A 12,807-nucleotide genomic window follows, 5' to 3' on the forward strand; every position below is an offset into this window, starting at 1 on the left:
CGCACCACTGCACTCCAGCATGGGCGGCAGAGGCAGAGGGAGACCTTGTCTTAAAAACAAACAAACAACAAAAACAAACAAACAAAACCTTTGCTGGGAAGCAGGAGAGTTTTCTGGAAAGGAAAGCAGAAAGTTTACACCTTTCCCGGGTGCTCAAATTCAAAGAGATACTGTATTTCTAGTTTTCATCTATTTACAATTCATTTAGCTTTTTGTTTGTTTGTTTGTTTCCTCTATGCAGAACACAAATCCGGTCAAATTTTGGGTTATCACGAGGGAGAACTGACAGCGCTGGGATGAGTTTAGCCAGGTCAGCTCTTCGAGGACACCGGTCGGGTCCGCGGACAGCAGCACGTGGCAGCCAGGACCCGGCCTTCCTAGAGCTCCAGTCACTGTAGCCTCCAGGGGCGCTCCGAGTCTGTCTGGAGGGCCGCGAGGCTTCCAGGCTGGAAGGAGGAATAGGGAGACCTGGGGCAGCGTTAAAATTACAGAAGCGAGAGAGGTGGGGTCCGCTGAGTCCTTGGCCTGGGCACCAAGGCACACTGAAAACTGGCATCGTGCAAGCCCTAGAAATGACAGCCAGACGCAGCAAGGTCTAAGGACATTGAAAACCCCAGACTAGGGCGCGCTGGGCGCGGGGAGGGATGTGGAAGGACCGGGCTAGCCACAGGAACTACAGCGCTGCGGACGGGGTGAGGGGTCCTGGCCCGAGTCCCCACGTGGGGCGCAGAGGTGTTTATGTAAGGGGACAAAGGGTATTCCTGTGCCCGATGGGAGACTTCCCCAGCCAGAAAATGAGAGGGTTAGACCAGGGGAGGAACTTCCTCAGCCACTTGGCCCGGCACAGCGACCGCCGCAAGTTCAGAACCGCTAAGTCAGTCCGGGGCGCTCCGGCCCCTACGGCCCGCGCCCCGCCCGCCTCCGGCCGGGGCCCCACCGTCCCCGTCGCCCCCGCCGGCCCCTCCGGCCCCGGCCCCGATCCCGCATGCCGGCAGGGGGCGCCCAAGCAAGGCTAAAAGGCTCGGCGGGAGGTCGGCGGCCTCAGTGGCTGAGCGCGGCTGCCGGTGCGCGGCCGGGAGCAGTCGCCGCGGGGCAGGGGCGCGGCGGGCACCGCGCAGAACGCGCAGAACAGACGGACGGCGGCGGCGACCCGACTGCGGCGCCTCCGCACTTCCCAGACTCCGGCCAGCGCCCCCCGGCCAGTCGAGCGCACCCAGCCCCGGCTCACCCCGGGCTCCCGATGGCCCCCGAGGCCGGGGCGACCCTGCGCGCGCCGCGCCGGCTGCCCTGGGCTGCGCTGCTGCTACTGGCCGTGCTGCTCCCCGTCGCCTCCTCGGCGGGGGCCCCAGGTACGCGCCGCGCCCGGGCCCCCGGCGCTCCTCCGCTCCCCGCGCACCCTCTTGCGCTCGGGCCTCGTTGTCCAGCTCAGTACTGGCTACGGGTCGTGTCACTAGCCTGTGCCTCCTCGTCACTTGCGAGTCGGGGCACTTGGCGCCCTGTGTGGGAGGCGGGAGCGGGGACACCTCAGCGCCCGGGGACTGCAGCGCGCTGGGGTTTAACTTTGCTGTCGCCCGCCCTAGGGTCGGGAGGCTCCAGCCGTCTAAGTGTCCCAGGAGATTCAGGCACAGGGGGAAAAAAGGAAAGGAAAAGGAGACTTTCGGCATGCGGGCTGGGGTAATGCCTTTCTGTGCCCAGAATTTCCCGGGAGCGTAGGTGGTCATCCTTTCCTCGCGTTCACCTCTCCCGAGGCAGGATGACGGGCGCACTCGGGAGACCAGAGGGAGGCAGAGCGGGGCTGTTCTAGAAGGTCGCGGGGAAAGGCTGAGGGCTGCCACAGGCCGTCGGGTGCCTCTGCGCTCTGGAGGAGCTGCGCTCCAGTGCCAGCCCGGCTCCAGGCGGCAGGAGGCCCGCGCGCCCGCGGGGAACATTCAAGCTGGGAGAAAATGTTTGTCTTGAGAGGAAGGAGAGGGAAATGAGAAAGTTGATTCCAGAGAAGCTCGCCCTACCCCGATGGCTGAGGCTGCAGCCAGGATGGATGCTTGCTTTGGGAGCAATGCTTTTAGGAAAATGCTAGCGAGCTCTTGTCAGATTTCTTGCAGTTTCCTGCAGAGAGAGACAAGTTTGTGGTGGGGTTTTCATTCCGAAGCCTTTGGCGGCCGTTGTTCCCACCTCCCGTGCAGGCATTTTTACACTTGAAACTGTGGCTTTTCGGTCATTGGTTTGTAGAAATCCAAGAAGCAGACAATGATTGTCAGATACTATTCCAACGAGGGTACTAGCGTATATACTGTTCTCTTACTTCAGAGGTCAAGGAAGAAAAGTTGGGGGTCACATTGCTTTGTGACTGTTTGGTAGATACATCATCCCAATGCTTGGTTCAGGTTTATGCCAGGTATTCTGATGCCAATGCCACTTTTTCATAAAAGGCAGTGCCTGTGGTAGGGTCTTTTTCTTCCCATTAGTGATCTCTAGGAGGGTATTCACTGAATATTTTGCACAGTACTTGAGAGGAATAAAACTAAATAAAGTTTTCCAACTTCCCCACCTACAACTCCTGGCTTTTGTTTTTCTAAGTGAAAATTTTCGAGTGCTGAAGGAGTTTTTGTTTGTGAAAATGGTCTGAAACTGAAACCAGTGCTGCCCTGGCTTTGTGGCGGTTCCAGCCTTATGCCTTTCCGATTCCTCTGCCACCTGCCCGTGGGTTGCATGTGAGTGGGTCCGAGCAGGGTTGTTTGTGAGAGCTCTTGGAATCCCACCGCGATCTGCACTCTTGCTTCTTTCGCCTTCTGCTCTGTGAATCACTGTGCTGAGGAATGCTGGGGCTGGACAGTTTCCCAGCCCTTCTCTCTACTGTGTTGACGTGGGATCTACAGTAAAATGATGACCAGACTAGAAGTGGACAAAGGAGGACAATCACATTTCAGAATGAAATCTACTGAATTTAAATTAAGTAATAGAAGGATAGAAACAGACATAGCAACCTGTAGATAGCTCCCCACGCTGTGGATGAAATTATGGGGTACATAATTTCTTTCATGGGCTCTCTTTGACGCAACGCCATGGACAGACTGCTGCCTCTCTCTGGTTGAGCTAATGCATGGACCAAGCAAGCTGCTTGTGTCAAGCCCTCACCCTCACCACCTTTTTGGGGCCAGACTCTCTGTAAGGAAATTACTCAGGGCCACATAATAGTGACGGCTCCAGAGGGACTTTGCTTAAAGCAGGACACACTGAAGATCTGAATAAGCCCTTCAGTGTAGGGTCAATTAAACATAAAACAAAATAAGCAAGCAGTGCCCCCTCCTCCACACACATCCATCCCTACAACAGGATACTATGCAAACATTAAAATTATCATGGCCTTGCCAGTCTGGTATGATACATTTTTCTAAACACATGTGGATGTACTCACACATGCATATATTTACAGTGGATTTCTTAGGGTGGTTAGGGATGATTTTTATTTTCTTCTTTAAAGAAGCTTTTAGGGAATTCTATGTGTTGAAACTGTTTTCAAAGTAATACTGAGATTACTGAGATGCTATTTTTCTTTTTCACAGTTGATATGTGCACTGAGGATGCAAAAGCTTGATGAGTAAACTGCGGGTGCCTTACTGAGAATCAAGGCAAGGACATCCCCATGCGCTAGTAGTCATTGAATTTTGTGGGGCCTTTGCAATTAAAAAATATTTGCTAGTTTCATTAAGAATGTTCTTGCTGCCACAGTAAAATTATTAATTTTACCAAATCCCTGTATCTTTGACTATCTGTCTTTTTAATAGTGTAAATAAATGGGAAGGACACATGAGGTACTACTGCTGATGACCAAGTTCAGTGGCAACCCCAAGGGGAAGCACTGTTTGAGTTGTGCATTAAGTTAGCTGATTTTTTTAAATGGAGTGTGGTATTTACCACAAAGAATGACAACAGAACAACTAGAATTATTCTGACTTGGGTATTTGGCAGATGTTTTCTCAAAAATGAACAAAGGGAACCTGCTACTTCTAGTAAAAGAACTGCTATTATTGCTTGCCAGTAATATGAAATAAAATAACATTTCAGCTTTCAAGTGAAAATTAGAATTTTGCCAAGTTGTTTCCACCACTATAAGCTTGAAAGTTTCCCAATATTTTAATTTTTTTCTAGTGAGATCAGTGGTGATATAAATAAATGTGATTTATAAATGTCATATTATAAAATGTGAACATTTGGATGATCTGCATAACCAAATAAACCAACAGATCCAAATGACCAGTGTATAGCCTTACAACAATCTTGCATGGGTAAAAGATCTGTTCCAAGTGCATGATAGCTCAATGGATTTTTAATGTAACAAAATATGAAAAATTCTTCATATGATTTCAGATTCTAAGAAATGGCTACTTGATGAGTTTTGGTGTAATATCAAAGATTTTTCAAAATTATCCAAAAAGGCTATTGAAATAGTTGTCCAGCTATACATCTGTGTGAGGCTGGACAAATGTATAGCCAATGAGGCTCCAACCAAAACAACATATTGCAATAGATTGAATGCATAAGCAGATCAGAGATACTCTATTAAAAAGATTTGCCAAAATGTAGAAACAAAGCTGCTCTTCTCACTCATTTCTCTTTGTTTTGGAAAACAGTTACCTTTCATATAAATATATTTGTATGTCAACATGTAATGGTTTATTATTGTTATTTCAAAACAAGTAAGTACATATTTTAGACTTTCCTTAGTTTTAATTCCCAGTAAAGTCAATGAGGATAGATAAAACTCACAGAAACATAACCTCCTTGGCATCCTCATAAATTCAAGAATAGAAGATAATTCAGACACCAAAACATTTGAGATACACTGGTATATACGGAGGGAAGTAGGTTAAAAATCAGGATGCCTGGGCATGAATGGCAGTGCTGTCCTGCACCCCTGGGGGCCTTGGACTAGTCTTCGCTCCAGAATAGACCAATTGAAGGAGGCTCCTTCCATCTCTGGAAGCCTTTAGAAGCTTGCCTGTGGCTCAACCTGCGTGTGGCTTTATGAGGTTTCCCTCTTACTTCAGTCTTCTTTGAGATAACGTGGAGAGACCCTCCCTCCTTTTATCTTGTGCATTGGAGCCCGCCAATGGCAGATGGTAGAGCTGTTGTGTTCATCAGTTGATCATGAAATTTATTCCTGTGGAATCAGAGGTTGTCATAGGATTGCAGAGTGACAATTACACATCCCTGGAAAGTTATCACCAGACAGTTCCAGAGCATGATCAAGATGCCCTACCAAGACCATTCACATCATATTTAAGTTCTAAAGGCCCATTCCCTGAAAACAGGAGGGGAAGGGGAGTGTATTCGTTTCCTATGGCTATAACAAATTGCCACACACTGAATGACTTGAAACAATACAAATTTATGATCTTTATTATAGTTCTAGAGATCAGAAGTCTGAAATGTGCCCCACTGGGCTAAAATCAAGGCCTGCATTGAAACTTTAAGGGAGAATCTATTTCCTTGCCCTTTCCACCTACTAGAGGTGCCCACATCCTTGGTTCTGGGGATTAGGACAAGGACATCTTTGGGGGACCATTATTCTGCCTAAGTCAGGGGACGAGGGTGAGGCAGGGAGCCTGGAAGCAAACAATTCAGGAGAGGCTCCATCACCCTTGGCTGATTAAGGAGCAGTCCTCTTTTGACTTCTTTTGCCCCCCTTGGAACTTAGGGATTTCTTGTGTTATAGTTAAACTGTTACCAGAAGCTTTTATTTCAGTTTAAAAATAGAGATATTTAAAGATATAAAAGTAAAGGAGAGAAAGGAATATGTATGTGTATGTATTTACTTGTAAGTGCACAGGATGTTTCTGTTCGAGTACCCATGAAACTGCAAACTTTGGTGCCTTTGGGGAGGAGAGCTGGGTCTCTGGGGGACAGTGGTGGATACTGTTTCATCCATATCTTTTACCAATTTTTGTAGATGTATGTTAGAACATTTGGAATCAGGAAGGTATTGGTTATTCACATTCGTGAGCACCCTGTTTTCCTCCCTCCTAAGTCATCCTTGCCTATGAAAAACCTGCGTTTTCCTCCCTCGGCCCGGCCGGGACAGCGCTTGCGCTCTGAGGCCCTTAGAGGGCGCTCCTCGACTTCTGGAGGCGAAGCCATCACCCGCGGGCCCTTCCGTGCAGCCCTGGTTGGACTCGGCTGTCGCTGTGGCTTTACAGAGATAAGCAAATTAGGACAAACATCCAGTTATCTGCCTTGTTTCTCCCTGAGTGCTTGCCTTTTGGCAATTTTTCTACTCATTGGCGCTTCCTTCATATATTAAATGGGAAAGGACAGATCACTCGTTAAGAGTCGAAATGGCTGCGTGTTAGCAAATTCAAATACGCACTGGTGAGAAAGGAAGTTGTCTAGACCTGCAGCTGGGGTCAGAAGCCCGGTGGCGGTTGGGGTGCCGCTGGTGCCTCTGCAGGCCTCCACCAAAGATGCAGCTGCTGGAAGATGGGGTGAGCGTAAGGGATGTCGCATTGGCCTTAATAACTGCCTCCTTGGCCCTGATGGGTCCTCTCTCAGCCTCTCCCCTCCACCATCAATGTTAATTTTTGTATCAAGAGAGGGTAATATTACAATTATAATGTCTAATTATTATAATTATGTACTACGTATTCTAGTTATAGTAATGCTACACTTGTAAATGTAGCAAAATAACTTGAGAGGTGTTCGTGTTAATTACAAAGTAGATGCTGCTCACATTTTTTTACTATGGTCTCCTGTATGTGGAGGAAAGATTTAATTATGGCATCCTTATAATCTATAAAGTACAATCTACATAATTATATTTTCAGTTTTATGAGGAATTCCTAGGTGTACACTTCTACTTTGTTTTAATAATAACTGGCAGGTTAAAGTGTCACGGAGTTCACCATTTCTCTCTGTTATTTAATATAATTTCCACAGTGACCTTGTGAAGTCAGTAGCATCCTCATCTTGCTACTGGGGGAACTGAGGTCAGAGAGGTTAACTGGTTTTCCCAAAGTCTGTAATCTAATACCCAGTCTTTGGGGTCCAGATCCCACACTCTCCCTGCAGACACCACAGTTCTGGTTGGTTTGAGCCTTTACTGTGTCTCCTTGTTTTCTTCTCTAGGCTGGGTGTGAGTGCCAACACTCACATCTTTGATCTGCTCCGAATGCCTTCCTGAGTTTACTTTTCTAACACTGCTGTTGGCTGTTGAGAAATGATTCTGTGAGGCACTGAAATGTGTTGAATTCCAGCAGGGCTTAACTTAAGGCAAAGTAACAGTGAATCTAGCCTCTGTTACAAGATGGATTTGGCCTGTGGATATGAGCAGGGTCCTCACTGTGGGAAACCCCCTTTCCATGGTGGTCCTGTTAAGCTCGCCTGTCAGCTCCTTGAAGCTGGTGCTCGGTGTCTAACCTGTTACCCAAACTCTTCGCCACTTAATTTCAGGGGCTCTCTGTGAGTGCTTGATCCTTACCATGGAAATCACAACTTTGAACCTTTGAGACTGTATTTAACCAGAAGGCTCCCAGAAGTGCCACCACCTTGTGCTAAGACATTCAGTTTTGTTTACTGGACCATTTAAGTCAAGAAACAATGCTGAGAAACATTAGTGGCTAATCTGTACCATTGACAAGTCCCTACATCTCACGGAGGCAGTGAGGCTGATGCTCAGAGCGTTAAAGTGTCTTGAACTTCTCAGGAGAAATGTACCATTTAAATGCTGGGCTCTGCTATTTAGGGACTGTTTTATGGTGTCACGTCACTTCATCTGGTTTATTAGGTCCTGATTGAGCCAATGATATGGCTGTGTGACCTTGGGTGGGCCATAGCTCTTCAGGCCTCACTTTTCTCATCTGCAAAGTGAGGGGATTGACCTAGATATTGTGAAGGGCCCCCCAGCTCTAACTTTGTGGGAGTCTCCATTTGAAGGATGTCCATTCATTCATTCACCCATTCAGCAAGGGTTACTAGGAGTCAGACAAAGACACAAAGTCAGATGAACATAGTGCCTGCTGTCAGAGGACACACAGGCAGGGAGGACTGGATGAGGATAATGCAGACAGGTGATACATGCTAGGACACAAGTGGCACAGGTGTCTTGGGGGTGAATTGACTGGGAGGTCAAGGCCAGCTATATTTGAGCCCTTTTAAGAACAGCATAGGCATTAGTTGGAGAAAGATGCTGAGGAAGGACATCTCTGGTTGAGGAACAAACTCTGCTGCACATGTGAAGGCACATGCAAGGAACCAGCAATGTTCAGGGTGGCTCGTGCTAAGTGCTGCTCTGTGTCATTGGTGGCATTCGGGGTTGGAGGTATAGGAGGCAGCCAGCTCAGGAAGGTCCTGGGGTCTGACCTTAATCCATTGTGTTGGTGGCCACCGAGGGAGTGCCATAAGGTGGCACGTCGCTGGGTCGGTGGGAGGTCAGGTAGCAGCCAATCCCAGTACTGCATGGGGCTCTGGCCAGAAGGGGCCATTGAGGCTTTTGTTCATTGTTTGGGGCTTCTTCTATATTTGCTTAACTTGTTTGAGGCTTTCTTCATGACAATGTAGACCAAATGCCTATATCGTGTCACCTCCAGTCATATCTCATTTGAAGAATCATCTTTGTTCCATGTTTTCTGAAACGGCTCATATGTTCTAGAACAGTCCTATTTTGGAAAGGGCTCCAGGGTAGCATGAGTCTCATGTATTTACATGTGGACAGTCTGGTAGGATTGACGTATAGTGCAGGTCTTGAACAGTTGAGTATATTGGCTTTGGGGCCAGGGGTGGGTCTGTGCTGATTTCAGTGTGGTTCCCTAGGAAAGACTATGTGTAATTTTAGGAGTTCATGGGCGGGGAGTGGTAAGTAATTTGGCTTAAAGAGGAAATGAATTGACACAATTTACTGAGACTTACTAAATCTGCAAACAGAGTGGAGCTGAGCATGTGCCGTTCTCAAAGAAGTGTGGATAGCGGGTACCTTAAGCCCTAGTGCTGTGACTGGAGTTAGCTAGCATTTTAATAAAGTACCTGGGAAAGGTGTGCAGTGATGTCTCCTAATTTATCATGACCCCACGTTTGTCTGGAGATGAAGTCTCATCCACAGTCACCCATGGCGGGACTCATGGAGCTGGATGGGGTGTGACAGGTGTAGTGTCCTAGGAGCTCAGGAGAAGCCGCCCTAGCCAGGCAGGGGAGGGCAGGACCTGGGGCAGGCGGGCTCACTGTGAGCCCCTTCTGAAGAATCACAAGGAGAAGCTGCTTTTGACAGAAGCTCTGTGAAATGTATGGGTGCTCTGGGGGATGGTGGAGAAAGCTGCCATGGTGGCACAGACTCACATATAAAATAAAATCCCCCTGCAGAGAAGGCTCCGCCTCCTCTGAGGGATGTGTGCTCGTGATGATGTATCAGTCACACTTAGAGGACAGAAAGCTTAGGTGTGGCTTTCACAGAGAAGCCGGCGCGGCTGTGTTTACTTAATGCCGCATTGTTGGGTGCTTTCAGTGATCGTTTCTCATGGCCGATTCTGGTGTGCCCATTCCCCATAAGACATAAAGGTCAGCGGTTTGGACTTCACTTTAGGCTTAAATGCTATTTTTCAAAAAATGTTTAAAAAAAGTTTTAATTTTGAGATAGTTATAGATTCCTATTCAATTATAAGAAGCATGAACATTGTCAGAATCAAAATGGAGTCACTTGTGTAAAAACCCTGACAAACAGAGACATGAAAAGCCAGGAGGGGAGGGTTCTCACGCCCAAATGCCTGATAACAAGAGCTCTCAGCAAAGACTGCAAAAATTACAAGCTTGCAAAAGGCCACGACAACCTGACATCTGCTCAGCAACTTCCTGTCCATCCTCAGACTGGCACTATCCTCTACATTGATCCTTGTAGCCAAGGATAATTATCTCAAGACAATTGCCATTGTCCTTATTTTCCCTTTAAAAGCCTTTGCCTTCCTTTCACTCCTTAAATATGCATATAATTCACCGTGGCATGCAAATTCCCATCGCAATGCATACTCCTAAATCAACATCATCTTCTCTTGGAGTCTCCCTCTCTGTTGTTTAGGTTGACAGCAGTAAGGTGGACGTACCATGTACTCTCCACCCAGTTTCCCCTAAAGGTGGCATTTGCATAGCTGCAGTGCCACATCCCGCCAGGACAGTGAAGATGCAGAAGAGTTTTGTGAGAAGGCCCTGGTGCTTCCTAATGTAGCCACATTTACCTTCCCTTCCTCCCATCCACCCCAGACACAAATCTGTTCTCCCATTTTATAATTTTGTCATTTTAAGAATATCATATACATGCAGTTCTACAGTATGTCACCTTTTGAGATTGACCAAAGCCTATTTTTAAAAGTATTTTGCCCATTCGGCTTGTGATAACTGCAGTTAGCTTGCAAGTGTGTGTGTGTGTGTGTAAATGGAGAATTCATGGCATGCAATTTGGCATCTCAGGCAAGTACGGTTACCACCCTGGTCCAAGCCATATTACCTGGATTTTTGCGGTGACCTCTCCATAGTCACGCTGCTCCTGTCCTCTCCCGCAACACTCCAGTCTCAGGACAGCAGCTGCAGTGATTCTCATGATGCACAATGTCACAGAACCTTCCAATAGCTCCCCGACTCCCTCGGGGATACAAACCAGAGTCCCAACAAGTTTTCCAGACTGTGCATGATCCTTTCCACACCACGCCCTCCCTTGCCGTCTGCCATCTGCTTTGCCCCTGGCCTCCTGGCTGGTCCTGCAATGTACGAGGCCCCTTCCAGCCTCAAAGCTTTTGAACTGGCCGTTCCCTTCGCCTGAGCAACCTTCCATGAACATCAGTGGGTTGATGGCCAGGCGCAGTGGCTCATGTCTGTAATCCCAGCACTTTGGGAGGCCAAGGTGGGCAGATCACCCGCCTGAGGTCAGGAGTTCAAGACCAGCCTGGCCAACATGGTGAAACCCTGTCTCTACTAAAAACACAAAAATTAGCCAGGCGTGGTGGCAGATGCCTATAGTTCCAGCTACTCAGGAGGCTGTGGCAGGAGAATCGCTTGAACTCAGAAGGTGGAGGCTGCGGTGAGCCAAGATTGGGTGACAGAGTGAGACTCTGTCTCAAACAAAAACAAAAACAAAAACAATCTATGGGTTGATGCCTCACCCTCTTCAGGTTCTTTGTGCAACATCTGCTCAAGAGGCCTTCTGGACTTCTCCCTGCCTTTAACAGGTTAATTTTATCCTTACCCCCAGCATATCTTATCACTGCCTTATTTTGCTCCACGCCCTCATCAACACCCGGCATTTCATATATTTTACTGGCCTATTTGATACTTGACTGTCTTCCTTTGCTGGAATGTAAGCTCCATGAGGGCAGGACATTTTGTTGGTTTTATTCCCTGCTGTAGCCTCTTTGTCTAGAATGCTGCCCGCAAATAGCAGAGGCTCAGTGACTACTTACTAAATGACTGGATGTGCTTTCTTTGGTATTAGTTACATATGATATACCTAAATATATTTATGTATGTTGACTGGCCTCCAGCAGAATAAGGGAGTGGTGCTGAGTGTGGGACAGTGCCCTGCTTCCCTCCCACCCTAACTGTGTGGTGTCAGTATATGCATTAGTGACAGAGTTGCTTTGTGTTGGAAGTCCATTTTCAGTTGGAGAGAAGATTGTATTTACACAGGATGTGAGTGTCCTAAGGCTTCTGTAATAAAGTACCACAAACTGAGTGGCTTTAAACAGCAGAAATATATTATCTTGCAGCTCTGGAGCTGGAAGTCTGGAATCTGGTCATGCTCTCTTGGAAGGCCTTGGGAGAGAGCCTTTCCTTGCTTCTTCCTAGCTTCTTGTGGTTTCCTTGGCTGTTAGACACACCAGTCCAACTTCTGCCTCCATGTCATATGGCATTCTCCCTGTGTCTTCTCTTATGAAGACACCAGTCATATGGGATTAGGTTTGACCATCTTAACTCTGTAAGATTGTATTTCCAAAATTTCCCAATAAGGTCACGTTCACAAATACCAGGGTTTAGAATTTCAATATATTTTTGGAAGGGATACAATTTAATTCATAACGTATACTGTGCTTACCCACATGTTTCCTTTTCTTTTTTTAATTTTTAATTTTAATTTTAAGTTCCAGGGTACATGTGCAGGATGTACAGGTTTGTTACATAGGCAAATGTGTGCCACGGTGGTTTGCAGCACCTGTCAACCCATCACCTAGGTATTAAGCCTGGCATGCATTAGTTATTTTTCCTGATGCTCTGCCCCAACCCCCTGTCCTCCCCTGACAGGCCCCAGTGTGTGCTGTTCCCCTCCTTGTGTCCATGTGTTCTCATTGTTCAGCTCCTACTTATAAATGAGAATATGTGGTGTTTTGTTTTCTGTTCCTGTATTAGTTTGCTGAGGATAATGGCTTGCAGCATCATCCATGTCCCTGCAAAGGACATGATCTCATTCCTTCTTATGGCTGCATAGTATTCCATGGTGTATATGTCCCACATTTTTAAAATCCAGTCTATCGTTGATGGCCATTTGGGTTGATTTCATCTCTGCTATTGTGAATAGTGCTGCAGTGGACATACATGTGCATGTGTCTTTATAACAGAATTATTTATATTTTTTTGGGTATAGACCCAGTAATGGGGTTGGTGGGTCAAATGGTGTTTCCAGTTTTAAATCTTTGAGGAATCACCACACTGTCTTCCACAATAGTTGAACTAATTTACATTCCCATCAACAGTGTAAAAATGTTCCTACTTCTCCACAACCTCGACAGCATCTGTTATTTCTTGACTTCTTAATAATCACCATTCTGACTGGCGTGAGATGGT

At 47.1% G+C, this 12,807-nt stretch overlaps 1 protein-coding gene across 1 annotated transcript in view; it reads left to right on the forward strand.

Moving 5' to 3' along the window:
* The first annotated feature begins 1,240 nt into the window (after positions 1-1,240).
* FNDC1 (fibronectin type III domain containing 1) overlaps positions 1,241-12,807 on the forward strand; it is a 102,453-nt gene continuing 90,886 nt past the window's right edge. The window contains exon 1 of the mRNA XM_023205847.2: positions 1,241-1,349. Coding sequence (XP_023061615.2) covers positions 1,241-1,349 — 109 coding nt within the window. The remainder of the gene's footprint in view (positions 1,350-12,807) is intronic.

This window comes from Piliocolobus tephrosceles, chromosome 5, assembly GCF_002776525.5.
Source record: "Piliocolobus tephrosceles isolate RC106 chromosome 5, ASM277652v3, whole genome shotgun sequence".
NCBI lineage: Eukaryota > Metazoa > Chordata > Mammalia > Primates > Cercopithecidae > Piliocolobus > Piliocolobus tephrosceles.